This window comes from Poecilia latipinna, unplaced genomic scaffold (assembly GCF_001443285.1).
Source record: "Poecilia latipinna isolate Pla-1442-1.1 unplaced genomic scaffold, P_latipinna-1.0 Scaffold514, whole genome shotgun sequence".
NCBI lineage: Eukaryota > Metazoa > Chordata > Actinopteri > Cyprinodontiformes > Poeciliidae > Poecilia > Poecilia latipinna.
The window spans coordinates 249000-270741 of NW_015113130.1; the positions used below are offsets into that span (position 1 = coordinate 249000).

The following is a 21742-nucleotide window of genomic DNA, read 5'->3' on the forward strand; positions in this document are numbered from 1 at the left end:
TTGTTAAAAAAAAAGACCCCCTGAAAAAAACAAGGTATCGTGAACCAAAACCCCCCCCCCCCCCCCTCCCTCGCCCCCTAAAAAATATATTATTACCATTTGCAGTTTCAACTGGAGCACTTCTCCTCCAAGAGCTCAGAGAGGCAGAGATTTGAAATTAACCCATCTCCTATCAGGATGACTACAAATGCAAAACAAGCCTCAAGGCTCAAAGTTAGGGAGCCTTTCCACATGTGCTGATCATCTGCAGTCTGAGTTTCTTCCCAAATGGAGATTTTTCTCAGACGAAGCGCAGGCGGACACTGGGAAACTTAATGTGATGAGCTACAGAAGCCACGTGCTAAAATAAAGGAAAACGAGACGTAGAGATTGTAAAAGGAAACGTACCAAGTTCGGATTCAGCTTTTGTAAGCCCCGAAAACACATCTGAAGAAAAATCTCTATTCAAATATTCAGAGAAAACAGGAAGAGTCATCCATACAGAATAAGCTTGTTCTATTGAATATATGTTACCAATTCCAAAGAAGGAAAAAAAAAAAAATCAGGAAATAAATGATTTTATGTGGCTCATCTGAGGCTCATAATATAACTGTAATAAGAGAGTTTCAGGATATTTGCACAAAAGTTAAAAACAAATACAAAATGTCTATTTAAAGTTACCTACAGAGATAAAAGGTAAGCTGCTTCTGACATCCGTCATTCTGGGTCGGCTTACCACAAATGATGCTCAAGTTGTAGCTTATGTCTAGTTTACATTTGTGTATGACTTGTTTTGTTTTTACAGGGCTTGAGGACTATTTCCTTCCACTCAACTTTCCATGATCATGTTTCCTACAGACAGACTTGTACGCTTTGCAATGGATGTCAGTGACCGTCTGCTGGACAACTGTCAGCTCAGCAGTCTTTCCTGTGATTGTTGGGCAGTAACATACAAGTTATTCTTATTAATTCTACACAATGCTCTTCATTTGTGAAAAACTCATTTTAGGTTTTCGCCATCTGTGCACCACAGTCGTCACCGTTTGAAACGCATCATTCTAAAGGTAGTGAATCTATACAACAAGTGTTTCACTTTTTAAACTCAACTGCTAATGTAAATGTTTTCGATGATATTTTCATTTATTGAGATGCTGCTACACAAACAGGGGCCCCTAAATGTGTGTATTTGTTGTATTTACAGGTCACTAACGGAGCATCTCAGGGGGTTGCAAACAGGGCCGAAAACTGGAGCTGAGTAAGTAACTGCTGCTGAAGACTAATGTAACCACAGCAGAAGTTCCTGCAAAAGCTTTTCTTAAAAGGGCAAAAAGAGGAAGGCCTTACCAAAAAAAGAAAGAATAAAAGTTTGTGCTGTATGTAGGTAAAAACCTGTTTGTGTAAATTAAACTGAATAAAATGCAAGCAGAAAATGTTTGAAGCCCAAAAAGTTTGAAGTTGTGGGTGGCCTGCAGGCAGCTGCGTTGGGCCCTCTCGCTCGGCCTTCAGACTGAGGCACGTACTGGCGTCCGGTTATGGGTGTGAGAGAATGTCAGCTTGCTGCCCAGCTCGTCTTTCACCCTGGATGTGTTTATGAGTTTGGCTCGTGGACGTTCCACTCTGGGTTTACGCTCTGGCGACTGCGTTACCCCTCCAGGTTGCCCTAAACCGTAAGAAGTCCAAGAGACCCGTACTGTTCACCCCCCACCCCCCTCCCAAAAAAAACACACAAAAAAAAGGTACAAGAAAGAGAAAATCCCATGTCACCAGAGCAGCTTAAGATAAATGTCACATCTCCCCCTGAAGACAGAGGATATGTGTTTACTGTGCAACTTTGTGAAAGTCATAGCAGCTCGAGCAGAAAGGTTAGCAGAGGGGTTAGAAGGTATGTGGGAGTCTTCTCGGCAGACTGCACGCCTGGGATGAGCTTCCACAGCCTACAGAGTGGAATCAGGCGAGTAATCTTTGCTTTTCATCACTCCTCCCCCACCACCACCCCTCCATCTTTGCTTCTTTCCTCCATCCTTCTCTCCTCCAGTTCGCTCCTCCCTCCCTACCACCTTTTCTCTCCAGGGATAGAAAACAATCTGTTAGGTGACTAGAAGGCCCCACAAATTCTGATTGTGCACAGCATGCTTCAGTGCTTATGTATTGCTGGTGTGTCCTTGTGAAGTTCTAATCTAAGTTTTAATCTCTAATATAATACTTTTTTAGCCTTCAGAGCAGAGCAAGGCGGCACATAGGAAAACAGCGGCTGTATCTGAGACCTGGGTGCAGCATAATGATGATAATACTCAACCGTACGAGAGCCGCAGCTTTTAGAAAAGAAACACTTTCGACGAATCTAATAGAAGCGACGGCTCGTTGCCATTTCAGCACCTCGTCCTCATGGCTGAAGAAGGCCATCAGGTTTAAGGAGAGCACTACTAGCCAACAAAGATCACTTGATTGCAGTGCAGACCATTATCATTTATCTAAGTCACGGGAGAATTATGTCTCTTCACATGCAAAGCCTGTTGCTAACTCTGTGGAATAATGAGTCGGAGAGGGCAGCGGTTCTCGCTAATGTCTCGTCCTGTCATTAGTATTTATTAGATGCCCTGCGTGCATTATCAAACCCATTTAAAAGTTTCTAGGTAGAGAAAAGTTAGGCAATCCACTCGGATAAGTGAGCATGGCGTCGACATTAGCACGCTGCTGGTACTTCGATTGTCTTTTTTCCTTTTATATTCCCCCTTCTTTTTTTTTTTTTTTTTTGGCTGTGATGTTACAGAGCATCTGCTGCTGTTTCAATTACAAGTTCTCTCTGTGTTGCAATTATGACTTCTCATTAGATAAAAACACCCACTACTGACTACCTTCCTTGCAACATCTGCTCTGCTAACAAAGCTGATCACCTATTCCGGGGTCGTTCAAGGCTTCGGTGTGCAGCTCACAGCAGTCCGTCCCGTTACGTCAGATCACCACTGGCGCAAAGCGTTCCACATCCAGGTTTGTTTTGTTTCCAGCATGTCTTGCACATTGCATACTGGACTTTCACCATCCCCCCCGATGAGAAAGTGTAAAGCTTGCTGAGATTTTAACTTTTAACTTCATGCTCTCAGTTTATTGTTTCCTCTTTGTGCTACACCTGGCTCCACGTTCTGTTCAACTGTGACACCTTTCAGGAGGGGGCCGCCGGTGGAGTTGCCCACAACTTCACAGTCTCTTCCTAGAGATGTTACACTTGACCCTGTCTTTAAGTGCTTAACCCCGTCTCTGTCCCAAACATAGATGTTGGCTGAGCTTTTACTGCAACTAACTGTGTGTGCTGCTCTCCATCCTATAGGCTGCAGCATGTGTTGTGAATTGGTGCAATATGAACAGACTAAATTTAAATTGGTTGGATTCTTGCCAATGAATTGGCTGTTGAGAACGTTAGCACATTCTCAACATGATTGATTAGGAGGGCAGTCAGATAACTGGCTTTTTTTCCTCCTTTTCAAAGCCAGTTTTGATGCATGCAAGGCATCATTTTTCTACTAGCAGATTCGGTTTTGTCAAAATTCAACAATATGACTCAAACTTAGGATCAAAACGAAAAGATTAAGTTGGTCAGGAACAACATCAGAACATCAGAAACACCGAGGTTAAAGCTTCTGGGACTCCAGTACCACTTTTTGCAGTGATGTGTCACATCTAGGTCTCTCACAATAACCAATAAATCAATTAATCACATGACAAAATGAAAACAAACTCAATTTCCATTGGCATGATTTATTGTTTCTCTTTTTTTCTCTCTTTCTCCCCAAAAACTGGATGAAAACAGTTTTCAGTTTTAGTTTTAAGGAACAAGTTTGTTTACAAAGACTTCAAAATTCATTGTATTTGCCGTTTTGTTTATTGATTTTGGATATTTAAAATGTCTTTCAGTTCTAGTGTTAAATGTTCATTACAATTTGAAGTTTGCTGATCTTTGACAATGTGTTCTTGCATCATCACTTTTCCATTCCCATTGTATTACTTAAAGATGGTCTCAAAATAACAACGCTATTGTTTATCGCAATAACATCTGGAACAATTTATTGACCAGCAAAATTTGTGTTGCACAAAATTGGCAGACCGATGAAAACAGAGAACCATCTTCAAATATCTCCTTCAGATGTTAGATGGCCAAACATGGACCTTCTTGAACAGTTCGACCTCAGCTGTGCTGAAAACGTATCAATGCCAAGGAATGAGCTAGCTTACATGAGGTCAATCATTTCTTGTAAGAAGTGTGATCAAAATTTTCAGGGAAATTTATCCAATCATCAGTTGAGATATGGATAGATGTTTGAGCAGAAGTCTGGGCCCCGTATCCTAAATAGATTACAAGACGTGAACCCAATCGTAGTTCTTAGAAATCGTTGCATTTTTTTTTTAGGTTTGTTCCACTGCGTTCAAAAACAGTTAAAATAGTCCCAAATTACTACGACATTCCTGTTGATGTATGTAAACGTCTGACCTAACCTAATTGTGCAAAAGTGTTTCACTGCTCAGAAAGCCCAGTTTGCCTTTTAAGCCTCTTTAATAACTAGCAGCATGGTCAAGCTCTGAGGAACAAGATTCAAAGCAAGACTAAAATAAAACAAGTTTGCATGTTTCCCCAGTTCCTGTTGAAGATTTTTTCCAGCTGTCTTAGCTTCCACCCACAGTCTAAACACATCCATGTTAGGTTAATTAGTGACTAAACTCTATGTGGGTGTAATTCTGAATACATGTGGCTGTCTTGCCTTTTTGTGTTAACCTGTAATTGCTCACCAAACTGCGCCAGCTTTGCCCCAACTCTCCTAATCTGATTTCACATTATTACTGCTAATAGAGGAAATCATCACAGCGTCCTTTCATGATCATCAGAGGTTCAGTATCTTGTTAGATATGTATATTGCAGAGGACTGTAAGTCACCTATAGACTACTAAATTATCATAAACTAGATTTATGGTGTTAAAAAAGAAAAAAAAAACATGATAAATGTGCATCAGTTCAGGAGTAAATCTGGGAAGTTTACACATTGAAAAACAACATAAAATCAAATGTTTAAGGGTGTATGTTTCAGATCCAACACAGTATTGGATGAAAAAAAACAAAAACATTTAAATAAAATACAAATTAGTAAAATTAAATGTGAAAAAAAAAAATCCAAAGCTACAAGTTCAGCCTGAAACAAATGACATAATAAATGAAAATGAAAATCATATTTGAAGGCTGCTTAGAAATAATTCAGATAAAAGAATGACAAATTATTTCTGACTCAATGATACAACCTTGTCTTTGGCTGCTCATTCTAATACGTTTTATTCTCTTTATTGTTTATGACTGTTAGGGCAACGAGAGAGTCACTGAGACTAAAATCTTTTTAAAGAGTCGAAATAAGAGAAAAATACAATTTAGCCTTTTTATCTAAATGAAAGGCTGGTGCATTTAAACAGGAAATCAAATCAGTTATTGGGTCCTAATTGTGCAGGAAGTTCAACTAAGATAAGCAAGAAAAACAGGACTCGTTTGATATTTTTTCTGTTCTTGGATAGAAATCTAACTAACTTAGACGCACAACATTGATCGATTTGTGACGCATTGTGCAGCACTATTCGGTTATTTTGACTCGCGTTCTTCATGGCAGCAGTAAAACCACTCGGCGAGAACACAGTGGATGTTTCTGGACAGAGGCCCGGAGCAGACTGGAGGGGTCAGATTTAATTTTCAGGAGTCATCCTCGTATCCTTACGGGCCCTGCATCTCCCACAGACTGATCACCAAGCAGACGGACATACGAGTGCTTGATTCAGACCACAAAGTCTAACCTGTCTGACGCTGATAAACATGAGCTGTGCTGCGCTACCGATTCCAACATCAACAGCCTGTATGAGATGCTTCGAACACAGCAGCTAGAGAATTCATGAAGTGAAGTATTTCAGAGTTATTATACACTCATGCAGTGTTTAACGTCGATAACGGTGAATCTGAATTTCATTTGACTGCTTTACTAGCATGTTACGCACCGAGTTGGGGCGCTGCTATTAGCATAAGAGTGCCGGACATTTACAGAAAATAAGGAAGGCAAATATATCAGACATTTCTTATGCATTACTCAAGGAATAATTCTTTCAGAGTGGATGAGAATGCTTCAGCAGGAATCCAGCTGCTCATCCAGTACAGGAAAAGTAAAACTTTCCTTTCATCAATCTCGGCTCTTCACTGTGACTCCTCGTCGGTCCTTACACATCGATGATGTTCACTGTGTGGAAACTAATAGGCTATTTAGAAGACTTTTTAAACACTGTAATTTGTGAAATCTATCATTTGAAACTCCTAATTGGCCTAGAATTATGTTATATTATTATAATTGTGTAGTTGTTGAAAAGGAATGTGTGTCTGGACATTTACTGTAACATAAGTCTACAGGGAAACATGGAGAAGCATGAATTAGTTAACAGGTAGGGTTAAACAACAAGAAGCATAAACTAGGAAGTTTGGGGGCTATAAGATGGTGTCAAGCGTACGGACGACTAAACGAAGGAAAACTGCATCAAATAGGTTGAGTTGGAGTGACGGGTTGATGAGATGACAGAATGGAGGGAGGTGAAGATGCGGTGACCGTTTTTGCGAGGCAGAATGCTGGGCGGCTGCTCCGGGGCCGCTCCGCGCCGCGCCTGCGATTATGCATAAAGCAGCCGGGCTGTCAGGCTTCGGGGCCCTGCACTGCCACCGAGCTTTATCTCGAAATCCCGGTGATTAATGGAGGCAGTGCCGGGTTCTGCATGGAGTAGGTGGACGAGGAATGATCAATCTTAATGAGCTATCTGCTGTCCTTAAATTAACTGAGGAGGGAGGGGGGAGGATACAATGTATGGGGCGGCCGGAGGGGCTCCGCTCCTTTAAAATACGATAATGAGCGTGAGATAGAAGGAGGGCGTGCGGCTTTCCTTCCCGCTGCTTGTGACACTCCGCTGCTGCTGCCGCCGACCTCCTGTTTCCTCTCTCTCTCTCTCTCTCTCTCTCTCTCTCCTCCTCTTATTTGTCCCCTGAAACGCGGAGGATTCGTTCGCCAGGACGCCTCAACAGATGCCACGCGAAACAAAGTTAAAGACGCGGTGTCAGGTAGCTTCTGGCCACGCGAGCGCTCTGCACCTGCTGTCCTGAAATGAGATGTTTGACTCAATGTCGTTAATATGCGGGGCCCCATGTGGACCTGTGTGTGAAGGTTACATATCGCCACAGCATTGCACATATTAATTTTTAGAGAATTACCTGCACATACAGAGTCCAGACTGATTGGAATAGATTTCAACCTCATTAATAATTTCCGACGCTCCCAGAGGATTGGGAATTCGTTTCCACAAGAGCTAACTCAAATTAAGGAATGTCATGAGAGAGAAAGAGGAGAGAAAAAAAAAATAAATAAAATAAAAAACATGTTCACATCAGTGCATTTTCTATCCCGAGTTAAGCCTGTTTTGGATTCATAATAACCCCAAGTTCTGCTTTGGCTAATCCTGATGTGGATAGCTTTAAGATAATCGCCCAGCACAACACCACAGTGATTCTAATTAATTTGCCACTGCTTATTCTACGCATGCTGATCTGAGTCAGCATGTTGGAAATTTTTTGAAAAAAAAAAAAAAAAAAAAAGGTGGGGGTAGGGGAAGAAGAAGAAAAGCTTCTACTGCATGCCTTACAACATATTTAGCTTCCATTTGTCTCCGTGAAAGTTTCACTTTTTAAAAAAATAATTGGCAGTAAGGATGTAGTCAAGAGTCTGCGTGCTCCAGCAGAGGAGAGACGGAGACAGAGAGAAGGGGGCAGAGAAAGAAAAGGGGAAGGTTTAATTAATGTGCTCGCTGTGATTAATGGTCTCTCTGTGGCTATCACAAACGGTGGCTGTGTTTTTAATAACTGGCCTGTCACGACAGCAGTATATTCTAGTGGTTAAATAAAAATAAATATTTGCACATCAGTAGTTATAATAGCTTAAGCTTGAGGATGGAGCCGCTGCAGACAATGCAGAGTGAAACGAAGTCGGTCATTGACTTCGTCTGATTGAGAGACTTTATCAGAAAATCCCTGGTCTTATCCCGTTCATGCAGACCACTGCAAAAGTCTTCACACCCCTGGGACTTTTTCAAGTTTTGTTAAGGAGGAATCATAAACTTTGATGCATTATTTAGATTATGAACACCTATGGACTATATAAACTATTTAATCTAAGTAAAGACCAACTCTGAAGTGATAGGAAGATTATTTGTGTTTTTTTCTTTATTAAGTTAAAAAAAATCTGAAAAACTATGGGTTGTATTAGACTACAGAGTCAAAACTTTCTGTAGTTAGGGCTGAAACTTTTTAATTCTACCTGCTTCGTCCATCTGAGACCGAAACTTTGCATCTTCTCCTTTATGAAGCAGCTCAAGTTCTGGCAGTTTGGATGGAGAGTGTCGAAACAACAACAGTTCAAGTCCCAACACGGTTTTTTTTGATTGGATTAGGCTTTGGACTTGGACTAGGCCACTGCAGCACATACATATGCTTTGAGCTGGACAGTTCCAGTGTAGCTCTGGCTTTATGTTGGGCTCTTTGCTCCATCCCAGTCTCTGTTTGGGGAAACTTCACCAGGTTTCTTCATCTCTATTGAAGAAAAATTATTTCCACAACCTGATACCACCTCTGCCATGATTCTCCACATGGGTAAGATGTGCTTAAAATGTTAGTGTTAATTTTATTGCCATTTACATGTAAAGTTAAAAGGCTAATTCTGGTCTCATCTAACTAGAGCACTTTCTTCCACGTGTGTGCTCTGTACCTTGTAGCAAACAGCACACAGGACTTCTTATTGTTTTCTTTTAACAATTTCTTTTTGTTGCTCGTCTTGCACAAAACCAAATGAAATATCTCTATCCACTTCACTTACTAACGCCACCACAAATCACATCAAATTCCACAAATTTGACTGGGAATTAGAGGTCCTAAGAAGATGAAATGTGAAAAACCGTTGTGACAGATTATCGGGCGTCGGCAGAGAAAACCTGGCCTCATAAAATGAGGCTGCGTCACTAATTTGATCGCCCAGAAAGTCCCTCCCTTTGTAGAACGACTGCACAAGTAATCGGAGCCAACGTGCTCACGAACAGTGCTGCAGCTGTGTCAACGTGTTCACCCCCCAAAAGTAAACAAACACAAATGTGCAATTAAAAATCTTGCAGGGGCCAAAGCATGAATAAGGCAGATAAGAGGGATGGACAGTCACAGCCGAGCAGGGGTGTGCTCCGCGCCGGGGATGTGAGGCTGTGCCAATCTCACCGTGGCAAAGTAAAACTCTGATCTTAACTCAGCAAGACATCTTAATTGCATTCACTAGCAGCTCCGGAGCGGCTTGGTCCCCAGATGAAGGTTGATGTGAGCTGACTGGAAGATGAACTTCCTGGGCGGAGAGGAGGCTGGGTGCTGCTGCTTGTTGTACGACGTGGCTGGACTAGATTGTGTTGAAGTCTAAAGGTGTGTGTGTGCGTGTGCGTGTGCGTGCGCGCGTGGTGGACACTCATCTGAGTTTTGTCATGCGATTTTAGATGCTCATTGTGTGTGTGGTTGTGTGTATGGGTTACGTTTGTGTGTAAGAGGGAGGGAGGGAGGGAGATAAAACAGGAAAGAAAGCCTCAGAAGTAAAGAAGCGTTAAAAAGACGTTTGACATGACAGGAGAGGCGTGGCGCTGCGGCGGCACATGCTCAGTAGTGCAGCAGGTGGCCCCGACAGATCCGCCTGTGACCCCAAACTTCAATCACAGCCAAATCCGCCAACTTGTACGTCTCCTTGCTTTTAGGCAGCTACAAGAGAGGGAAAAATACATAAAGCCACAGCTTCCACTGTGACAGCGTGAGGCCTGACCACAACACAGCTAGCAACACCAGCCTCGGTGCATGTCGAGCTACGAGAAGGCTATGAAAAAAGAAAAAAGAAAGAAAAAACACCCTGAGTTCTAGCAGCTGGTGTGGGTAACGGGGATAACAGGCGCAGATCTGTAGGAACGAGCACTTTGATTCGACATGAATGTTTTTTTTTTTGGTCGCGAGATGCTTTTAAAAGGCGCTCAGTCGCATTCGCAGTGAACGTGCTCATCCCCGCTGAGCTGGGAGCCAGCCTACTTGGACTGATATTCATCAGCACAAGCATCGATTTTAATGACTGGGTCAATAGACACACACTCTCAGCGTCTCCCTCTTGCTTTCTCTCCCCCCGCCCCCATCAGGAGAGCAGTCTCTGTCTGTCTCCATCTCTTCTAATCTCACCTCCTACTGCGTGCTGCTCCCCTTTTCTCCCTCAACTGTCCTCTTAAAACAAACAATGGCGCTCGTTTCGAATTCCCAAAATTTCCATTAAATGCAAGAATGTCAGAGCGAACAGCTGGGGCTCGAACCCGCAGATGTGGACAGGCTGTTAAGTAGAGGGAGGGTTTGGAGAGATTTGTGTTTTTTTTTTTTGTTTCGATAAAAATCAGAATAGGAGGAAAACAAACGGCGCCTGAAATAAGCAAGAGGTGACCGGCGGGGAGGAAATTAACAACCGGTGAGAAGGAGTTTGATTTTGTGCGTCATGACAGGCAGGTATTATAAAAAGCCCTGCTGCGGATGGAGAAACCAGGTAGGGAGATCACAGCCAGGTGACTGGCATGTCTCAGTAGGTGATGAAGTTAAAGCTGCCTTCCAGCGGCTCCGTGAGAATCCACACACACACACATCCACAGATACACTAAACGCCACAAACAGACAGAACCAGGCAGACACTCAGACGGACACAAAGGGTGAGCGCGCCCCTTTTTGATGTGTCCACTGATGCAGAGCAAAGACAAATTGCTCCCTTTGAAGGCAAAGCCAAATCAAACGTGGACTGTGATTTCTGTCACCGCGGCGTTAGGCTTTAAGGCTGTACGGCTGACATCTGACAAAACATCCACTCGGTCACACCCAGGAAGTTAGGCACGCGTGTAACTGCGCGCGCACACACGGATACCCATGGCCTGTTGCGAGACAGCGTTAAAGACAAACGGCTCGGCCCGATCCTCGGAGACGGCGGCCCTTTCCCGTCAAAATGCCACAGAAGCAAATAAATTACCAGCACCAAGCCGCCGGGCTGAAAGCCCTGTTTATTTCTTTTTTATTTATTAATTTGAAGTGCAGTGGTATATTAATTCAGCTGCTCTTGTATTTCAAGGAGACGCTTCAAAGATATTTTTGAATACCAAATGCAAGATGCCCGTCTATATAACATGGTCTTATTTTGCAACCGGTGACATGTTGACGCTCGGTCAAGAGTCTGTTGAACCAGTTTAACACACTCTATAGCTGCATGCTGCCATTTTCCTCACAGGCAGTGAAATAATAATAATGCTAATAACAGTAATTATGTCTCCAAATTACACAAGCTCCCAACCTTTCCTGATCCTACATGTCCCATCGCAGCTAGAAATAAAAAATAAGTTCAAAACAATAAAAGAAAGATTCTCCTTTTAATCCAGTAATTATTCCTGTCGTCTGCTGAAGCTCCTCAAGTATCACTGCATGGAGTATTCTCCTCGGGTAATATTGCTCTCACAATCAGACAACTGTCACCACTCCAAATATTTGCACAAAACAGATAATCAGCTATCTTGTATTTTCTTTCTGTCAACACCAACATATCTCCAAATAAGGTGATACCCAGAAGGCAGAGCAACACTAATGTGGCAAATCCAAAAGATGCATCCATGTGCGAAACATTTATCAGGATCCTGAAGACAATGTTTTATAATGCATGTCTGCACATTTCTAGAGTAGAAACAAGCAAAAGCTTCACCTGCAGCAAAACAGGACAGTGGCTTTCCAGGCAGCGGATAGATCGCATCAGAATCTGGTCTAATGTGGATATCGGATCAGAATTGCACCAATCAAGATTGGAGATTTGAAAAATCCAATTTTCCCACGATCGGATTCGACTGGTGATTGGCAGATGAAATTCTGAAAATCTATCCACCCTCTTCCTGTTAATTATATGTACCAAGACAAAAGGCTGCTGTTTTCTGTCTTTTAATGCATCAAACAGCATTATTTAAGGACGCACTGCATGCATAATTCGGAATAATCTTGCAATTCCTTATTTTTTTGGTTATTCAAAACCATTACTTCTGTCAAAAGCCAGAGTTATTCTAAAGGGGGAAAAAATAGATCCAATCAATAACAAAATTTTAAAAGGATGGTCCTGAAAGAAAAAAAATAGAAATTGTCAGGGGTGTAAAGAAAATCCTATTAGATTTATTTATTTATTTAAAAAAATAATATACACCACTTTGTATTATCCTGCTGAAGTATTTTTACACAGCCGTTAAAACACAGGCGTCTATGCAGAAGACCTTTGGCCAAAAATGGAGGAGTTTTTGTGCCTTGAATGTCAATATCTCTTATTGACAGTTTGTTTTCTCCAGGCTTTATTGTAGCACTTTAAACACAAAAAATATCCCACCGTTGCATATAAGACGACTGTATTTGTCTGGATTATATACTATATGCATGCTTCCATAAACCGATTTCATATTGCATGTTTGTACCTGTATTTTCTACAGGTGAAAAAAAAAAAAAAAAAAAACTTTGCATGTCCTCACAAACTATTTTTTTTGTCCTTTTGTCCTGACAGAAGGTTGGCACTTTGCACAGAACAGAGGAGGCCTTGCTCTCCACGGCTTTCCCTCCATATTTTAACACGATGCCACAGCAGCAGGACAGAAGGTATCTGTGCCACATTTAAATGCAGCGTTAATTGTTTTAAAACAGACAACATAACACAAGCGGTAGGTTGGGATTTGGGACCTTCTTGGAGGGGGGGGCAGGGGGGGAACGGGAACATTAAAAGAGAGACGTTAGGGGGGAACGGCCAGAGCGGTCGGGGAGGCATTACTGTGATAACAGCAGAACCGTAAAAGGATTCCTGTCAGCCTACTGAGGAGATGTTATCACTGCTAATTAACTGATGCCGACTCTTTCACCTGTTTTTGCTGAGTTTGTTGCGTTACTACCATGACTTAGAGCAACTGGAATCTATTTAATGCTAAGCAAGGAGGAACTCTGGGAAACCGATCTCGACAATTACTGTAATTCCAATCAGGCTCTATATATCTTTGGCCAGGGAGAATACATTTTAACATGTAAATGGGTCCTAACAGTCTATTAAGCTTTGCAGTGTCTTAAAAGTTCGTATTCAACCGGACAAAAGCAGATGAGCCTATCCAATTATCCACTTCCATTTCTACCTGCAGCCTCATTTCAATGTATCACAGGCAGCCGCTCAAAATAATTGCTTTTTGCAATCTACGAGTTCATTGGAAGCCATTTTATTGATCAAAATGAGTCAGGTAAAAGAAAACAATCTAAGCCTAAATTAAAAGGTTCATTAAATGTGAAAATTGGTTGGGGAATTGCGAACATCTGTTTCTAGCAGTCGGCGTCATAAATGGCAAGGTTAAAGCGAACGCCGATTCCTGGGCTTCTTCGACGTGAGGCAGAGCTGTGAGGCAGCCTCGCAAACACGGCGCAAGTCAACGAGGCTTCAAAAGATTTTGAGAGAGATGTGAGGGCAGGGACTGAAAGCTCTTCCTGCCTTGTCTTTGGTGGGGACTTGTGTGTATTTCCACCAAGAGCAAAGAAAAGATTAGCCTGACACAGTGAAAACCAATTTCAGAGCACAATATTACAGATGTTTGCTGTGCTATAGGAGTTTGGGATCAGTACAACACCTTCTCCAAAGAACAGCTTATAAGAAGTATAGAAGGTTTTAGTCACAGCTCTTTTTCTCTGCGGCCTTGGTACAGTTTGGAGGTAAAATCCGCTATGGTTGCGAATCGTATCTTGACAACCTATTGATTGAATGTTTGAAAGCCTTGTTCATGGCTGCTGTCAGCTCTTGTTCATAGGCAGAAGGGCACAGGTCTGCATGTTTCAATTCAACGAGATGCCATAGAAGAGTAGGTCAAACGAACAAAAAGTCCAGAGTTATGTGATTTGATGAAAACTGCGTTGGCTTGGATTGACCTCTAAGCTCAGTCTGTTAACCAAACAAATCTATGTACAGTTTACAGGCTGAATCAGTGAGAAAAACACCCATACAAGTCAAGTACAAACTCCAACATGTTTTAGAAAGAAAGCACCAGACGAGTCAGTTCGGGCTTACCTTTGGGGTGTCCCGGGTCACTGAACTCGTACTTCCCGCTCCCAACCGTCCGCAGCATTTGCAACCCATTGGGAGCATCCTGATTGTCTGCAGCCGTAGGCTGAGCATGCACTGCTGCCTGTCCATTGGTGAGAGGCAGGGTAGGGGGCTGGAGGAGACTGGAGTGAGAGGTTAAGTGGCCATTGCCCATCAAGCTGTGAGGGTTTGGATGAACCACCGGGTTGGCTTGGGCAGTGAGAGCGGTCGGTGTAACCGTTGGCTGAGCCGCCGGGTACGGAGGCTGGCTGGGCATGCTCAGCACCAAGGAGGGCCCCTGCTGAGTCGACTGCGGTGTGAGCTGGAAGTGGGTGGTCATGAGGGGATGCTGCGGGGCCACGGGTGTCTGGATGGACGGGGTTACTCCTATGATGGGTGACTGCGCTGTCACACTGTGGCTGAAGGACGGAGGTTGAGGGAGGCCATAGGAATGGGGCAGGAGGCTCTGCTGGCTTACAGCAGCTACTGGTGCAGCCCAGGCTGGACCTGACAAACAGAGAGCAGAACATGATGACCATGCAACAGGAAAGATGTAATAATCATTTTATTCAGTTGATATATATGTCCAATTATTTATCCCTACAACAATACTGTAAGAATATAGAAGAGAGCATCTCTGACAAAATAAAAAATGTACCTGGTCACTGATCTTTAAATGCTGTTTTTGTAGTGATAAAACATTCGTTTTTATTTTACTACAGTTTGTTACTCTTGAATATTGAACAATTACAATATCAAAGTAGAACATGTAATGTTTATATAGGCTACCATGTTATTTTCATCAACTCGAGACGAGATATAAACAGATGTGTTTTTAGTATGCCATATGACTGTTAACAAGGCTAACCATGAGGGCAGAGATATGATTGCCAGACACACGTTACTCGATCAAACAAAACACATAAGTCTGCAGGAAGAGACAGACTGTCACTACTTTCCATACCACCACCCTCGGCGAGTTACTTCACGTCAGATCAAGTTTGTTTCTGACTTGAGACTTCTGAATAAAAGGGATTCTTGAATAAAGTACCGATCTGCAACCAAAGTTGACTCGGTAATAAGATTAAGAGACTTGATTTTTGCTACAAGACCAATAAATAGCTTTCTGAACATGAAGGCTAACATGCTTCATGCAGCATTTGGCATCGCCGATGCACAAGTCTGTTTACCCACACACTCCGAGCCAATCATTTCTCTTCCCCGAGGCGATAGATGCCGAGGGTGTGCTGGCCATATTGGACCTGAATACTTTCTCCCTCCCTCACAAACTCACTCACTCCTACTCCTTCATCTCCGACTCCTTCTGCCAGGGTCCAAGCTCCAAAAATAGCCTAGCACTCTGCTAAGGGGCTAAAGGCTAAATCACAGCATGCAAAAAGCTGGAGGAAAGGAAGCCCACATTATTTACGCTGCCAACCCTGCTGATATAATAATCTGGGGAAAAGAAAAAGTGATAAAGTCACACAGAGAATAAAAGAAAAGAATGAAAGTGAGCTCCGTAGGGGAGAGGATAGTTCTATAATTCGCATAACACTGAGCTATCAGCGCTAGCGACAAATTAAATTCCATTTAGTTTGTATGTCTGCTTGGAGAAAGGATTCATTTATCGTGCCATATATAAAAATAATAATAAAAAAAAGAGCAAAGGCCATGAAGCTGCAGTGATGGATGATCAAGATTTCAGACATGTACACTTTTCCAAGTTCATTTGTTTTTATTAGAACACATTTTAGTGTCTGCCAAAAAAAAAAGCAATCATAGGCAATAAGCTACATTTACAGTCGCTGCCTACAAAGTTGAATGACATGAAGAAAATGCATTAACTGAAACATAATCCATATTTGTAATTGGCATTTTTTTACTTACAGTAAAAGATTCAAACCCCTTTATCATTTATTAATCATCTCCAGTTTTCCTTTAGCCTTAGCCTGGGATAAAATATATATATATATATATATATATATATATATATATATATATATATAAAAAAACCAAAAACTTAAGTTGGAAAAAAAAACAACTTTGTCAATTACAAACTTTTTTCTAACATAAAAAAAAACTACAAAAAAAAAAAAACACACACACAGTGAAGTTTCTTGCGTTGATTAATTCTGGCACAGTTGGCAGAGAAGTTTTCTGGCAACACAGTTCAGTGAAGTGTGGCGAGGAGCTGGCTTTGTCGCAAACGCCAGTCACAGTTTGGAATAGCGCACGCACGCAAATCACTATGCAACACTATGCTCGGATTTGAGTGTCATATGTGACAGCGTGGTGGGTTGGCGACATCTCACTCTCCTCCCGCTCCACTCGGAGCCGGCGCCGGAGCCGGGGCGCGGGGCGGGGTGCTGCTGTTGCCGGTGAAGGGAGGCTCACAGCAGAGCCAAGCTCCGCTTTTCACGGAATCACGGAGGCACCTGGAACTTATTCGAATCAAAGCAACACGCCTTCGGTTGCCAGGGAAACATTTTAATGATGTATCCATTACCCATTTGCATTTAAGATCATCAAATTATAATTGGAAGGCACTGTTAGTTTCACACACTGTGGCTTTCGTGTTTTCGAATGTTTGCCACCGCAGAGAACCAGCTGTCCATGGTGTGAATTCGTACAGCCAGAATTTCTGCAGCATCCTGCTCGGTGCACGTATTATTCTTAAATGAGACACATTTGTGATGAGCAGGAGGCAGAGGCCGGCAGAGCAAAGGAAGGAAATTAACAGCTCCGGGGCATAGCCATTCTGGGCAAGTTCATTACAGCACAAGTTAAGAAAAAAAAAAAAGAAAAAAACGCCTCGATACTGGCTTAACTCGTTAATGTCAGGTCTGTAGTGCACAGCAGTGGGATCATGGCGCCGTACAGATTTTACAGAAGCATGAAACGAATAAGGTCAACGTCTACATTTGGAGGAGTCTTGCTGTACAGACGTGAGGGACTGAGTCAGTTCAGCAGGTTTTTAATGACATCAACAAGTACAATAAAGTAACAGCTGTGATGAGAATATCTTTATCTCTTTTTGAGCCAAACACAAGACAAAATTTAATTTACATAAAAGAAAATGACACATTAATATATATTTATATATTTTCAAATAAAAATGTCAAAACTCTGCATTTAATCTCCTCTACTCTGATACGCCTAAATAAAATCCAGTGATGAGTAGTGCCTTTTGAAGTCACAGTAAGCAAATAAAGTGAATCTGTTTGATTTAAGGTCGGTATAAATTTAGCTGTTCTGTGGAGGCCTCTGGGGTTCGTTAGAGTGCAGCCCCAGGTTCGGGGAGGAAGTTGACCAGGTCATAGGTCACAAAACCTACAATAGTGGTGTTTTAGATTAAAGTAGGTGCTGAATTCAAATCCAAGTCACTTTTAATAGATTTTATTTGTAAAAACAGCTATAAATCAATTAACACATCTCTTTCTACCTCACTATTTTGCACTGCTTTGAGATGAAAAAAATCACCTAAAATGCCAGTAAAGTCTTGTTTATGTTTTGTCCCATGAAAAAAAATGGGAAAAAGCTCATTGTTTGCCTACTGATGTTGCATGATGTAAAGATATGCATAGATATGTGCACTTGTGAAGAACATCTGAAGTGCTTGCAGGGCAGGATGCCTCATTAGCATCAGGTGTGCATGTAGCTGGCCTGGGCTGACGGGGGTGTAAGCACGTGAGCAAGAAAAGCAAACCTGCATACATCTGCTGCGCACACGCATACTGATGATGTAAAGCTCTGTAAACTCAAGTTGGCTGGACAGAAATGCTGCGTGCGTGCGCCTGTGTGTGTGGCTCATTACCGGTGGGCTCGCCGTCTCTGTGTTGCTTGGCAGGGGGCTCGTCTGTATCCCAGGGTGTGAGCTGGTTGATGGGCGTCTGTCCCCACCTGACTCCCGGAGCCAGCAGCAGTCCTGGGGTCTGGTTGTCTCCAGGAGACAGTCCAGAGACCTGCAGCAGAGAGAGAGCCACAAACAGCGCTGATTAGAGCCGAGCACCAACAGAGCGAAGAGACGCGGCGAAAGGAAAAACAAATTATCCGGCGCTGCTTTTTTTTTTTTTTTTTTTTCTTATTCAGCCACCCCAAAATTGTTTGGATCAACAAAATGTGTTTTTAATAGAATATGTTCCTTAAAATTGGGTGAAATTTGCAAACTGTAGCCACGTGAAAACGGTTCTTCAAGGTCTGGAAGTGAGCAGTGATGACGGAGTGCGGTGTATAATTAGCAGTGAGTGAGCGATGATTACAGCCCATATATAATGGGGACAAGCAGGAGGGAAAAAAAAAAGTCCTGCTCACCGCCTCAAGAGTATCCGCAGACAGTAATATTTCATTTTTATGTTAATAAATATTAACTTTCGGCCGCGGACTACATTTAGGTTGTGATTCTTTAACACGTTATTAATTTTGATAAAAGAAAAATCAATCAGAGTCCAAATAAAGATTTTGTTTTTCTTTTCATAGAAGTGCGAGGAAAGGAAATTGGAAAGCTTTCTTGCAGGAGGCTGCTAAAAGTTTCCTAAGCCTTTCTTTTCTCATATGTTTTTCTCCAGATGGGGAGTAAGAAATGTTATCAGGCCAGCGCAGGTTGATGAAAACACAGGGTCAATCACCAGCAGACCTCTGAGCAATATTCGTCTCTCCCTATCAGAAGTTGGGCCACTTGGTCTAACAACTTGGCAGGCAGAGGGCAGAGCCAAGCCTCATTCCCGCTCCCCTCGCCCCGGCCAGCCTGAGTTAATAGAAAGGACCTGGTCACAAGTCTCCTCCTGCGTCCTCATGTCTGATCCCTCCATCCCTCAGTTCCATTACCCCTCCTGCCCTCCCCCAACCCTCGACCCCGAGTCCACTTCATCAGGCGCGCCATCGTGCATTCCAACAGCCGTGTCGACAAAGCTCCCGTCAGGCTGACCGCGCCGGGGCAGGAATGCAGCCCAAACAATTTGGTTTATAGCGAATTACTATGCAGCCTCATGAGGCGCCTTGTACGGGTATTCGTACCCTTTAACCTTTTCACATTTTATCACAAACGTTAATGCGATTTGTTTGGAATTCTTGTGACTGTCCAATACGAAGTAGCGGGTGTTGATATTGAATTTTGTTTTTTTCTCCAAAATATCTAAAAAAAAAGTGAGGCATCAGAAAAGGTTGGAGGTGGTAAGTCTTGTAACATATTCTTGATGGGACGTAGGTCTGGACCTTGACAGAACAATCCCGACATATTAGTAAACTTTGATTGAAACCATTCTGAGGGTACGGTTTAGGGTTACCGTCTTGCAGGTAGGTGAACGTCTGTCTCAGTCCTGCAACACAAGCTTGTGTCATGTTACAAATGGAAGGACTTGAGGTTTTCTTTTAACTCTTTACTTGTCACTTTTACAAGAAGGTCAGAACTAATACATTTCCTGTCAACAGATTCTCCCAACTTTCCAAAGTTACTATGAACATTGTAGTTGCTTCTTTGATTGGTGCGACTTTTTGAAGTCACGCCATGCCTTATTAACTTAAAGATTGAGTAAGAAGTGAGATGTTCAAAGCTTTTGGTAATCCAGATTCATCCATCTGTGTTTTGGCCTCTTGGCTACCAATGCCGTCCTTGTCTGGTCTATTGGTTTTGGTGATTTCTTGGTCATTTTGTAGCGGTGTGATACTTGTTTTACATCCTAATCCTGCTTTCAACTTCCCAAAACTTCTTCCTTGACATTTCTGCTGTGCGCCTTGGTTTTCATGATGGTGTTTGCTCCTGATGTACAACAAACCTCTTCATAAAAGCCTGTATTTATGCAGAAATTAGACATAGGTGGACTCTATTTACCAATTTGATCACATCAAGAGAGAATTTTTTTTTTTCTGGAATTGATTAGGGAGTCCAAGGTTTTAAATGTTACAAAATACAAAATACAAAAAAAAACAAAAAAAAAAAGCCCAAACAAAAAAAAAAAAAAATTATAATTTGGCAAGACATCGGGTACTGGATCAATCCCGCTTCTGAAGACATTTCCCTCACAACTTTAAGTGAGATTTATCACAGGGGCCTTCAGAACTTAAATATATTACATGCTACAGATGCGGCGCAGCATCTGCTGTCTAATGAACAGATTCATAAAAGCAGACAAGCTCAATGAGTGTCACTTACTTGACGTATCTATAGTCAAAGTTATCTGACAGTTTGTAAGTGCTGGGGGCAAGAGGGAAAAAAAAAAGCAGCTAAAGGAAACACGTCAAGACAAAGCAGAAAACAGAGTGATGGAGTGAGAGCATGACGCTGGGTTTAGGTGGAGACAGACTGTCAGGTCTTTTTGTTCAGCTCAACCTGTCAGCTAAAGACAAGAGAAAACTGAAATGGTTCATTCGGAGAATGCCCAAAGCGCACAATTGCACTTGACAGCCCTGGAGACACAGGGAGACCGATTTGGTGTGAAGAGCTGTGTTCTCTAGCCTGCTATTTGTTTTAATAAATGTTTGCACTCCTCTGCCTCCTCGGCGCTTTGCATGTTTCATTCCGAGTGCGCTTTACTTTTATCTACGTTCAGGCAACTTTTCATTAAAGCGCACTTGCTGTCCCCCAAACCTCGCATTTATACTCCCACATATTTTGTGAAAACAGTAGGGGGGTGAAGGAACGGGGAAAAGATCCGTTCCATTGAAAAGCGGTCCATCTGTAAGTGATCTAGCGCATCATGTAAAGGAGAGAAGGGAAAGAAAAGGGGTTTTAGTCAGCGGCATCACACTGACAGCATATCAGCTTGGCTCAGGAACAATCCTGACTTAAAAATGATCAAGGTTAGATAGTGAAGCGCGTACGCCAACACATCCACGGGACACACAGGTGTGCATGTGCACACACACGCCCCGAGTCGCCAGGAGATATCAGGAAAAGGTTTTTATTAAGATGGCAGGCTTGCTGTAGGCAGGCGGCAAGGTACTGTAGGTTCTGGGACAGTGGCTGCCATTTTCTCTCAATTTTATTTCCTTTCCCTATTTGTAGTCCCCATCCTCCCTAGCCAACCATTATCACCGGGCAGCAGATGGTTTCCTCTGACTTGACAAAGCCCACGCTGGAGGAGGAGGAGGAGAAAGGGAGCCAGATAAATAATTTTTTTGAGTTGAGCCAAGCCATTCTGTGTTAGTCGTCGGGCTGACTGGGGATGTTTTCTGGGCGGGGGCTGGGGTGTGTATATGCAGCCTCCCTGCCTATAGACCACACATTGGAAGAATTATCAATGGGTCCAAAAAAATGTGCAAAAAACCCCCCTAAAAGGTTGTTGTTCAGTTACATGAATGGCTTCTTTTTAATAGTGCAATTAAAAAGAAACATTTCACAGTGAATAAACTTTATATTCATTGTCCATTTTGTTCTTGATTAGAGATGCCCAGACACTGGAGTCAGTCAATTTCTCCTTCATAAGCTAGGATCAACAATCAGCAGGTCCAACACAGACACAAAAACAAATCCGATTTTCTTTAAAAAAAAAAAAAAAAAAAAAAAAAAAAAAAACAAAAAAAATAAACAAAAAAAGGATTTCCCTTTTTAT

At 42.4% G+C, this 21742-nt stretch overlaps 1 protein-coding gene across 3 annotated transcripts in view; it reads right to left on the bottom strand.

Moving 5' to 3' along the window:
- Positions 1–21742, bottom strand: part of klhl29 (kelch like family member 29) — a 211406-nt gene that overhangs the window by 145016 nt on the left and 44648 nt on the right. For all 3 annotated transcript variants that reach the window (XM_015040527.1, XM_015040528.1, XM_015040529.1), the window contains exons 3-4: positions 18010–18157; positions 14181–14702 (exon numbers count right to left, since the gene is read on the bottom strand). In XM_015040527.1, the coding sequence (XP_014896013.1) occupies positions 14181–14702; positions 18010–18157 (670 nt within the window). The remainder of the gene's footprint in view (positions 1–14180; positions 14703–18009; positions 18158–21742) is intronic.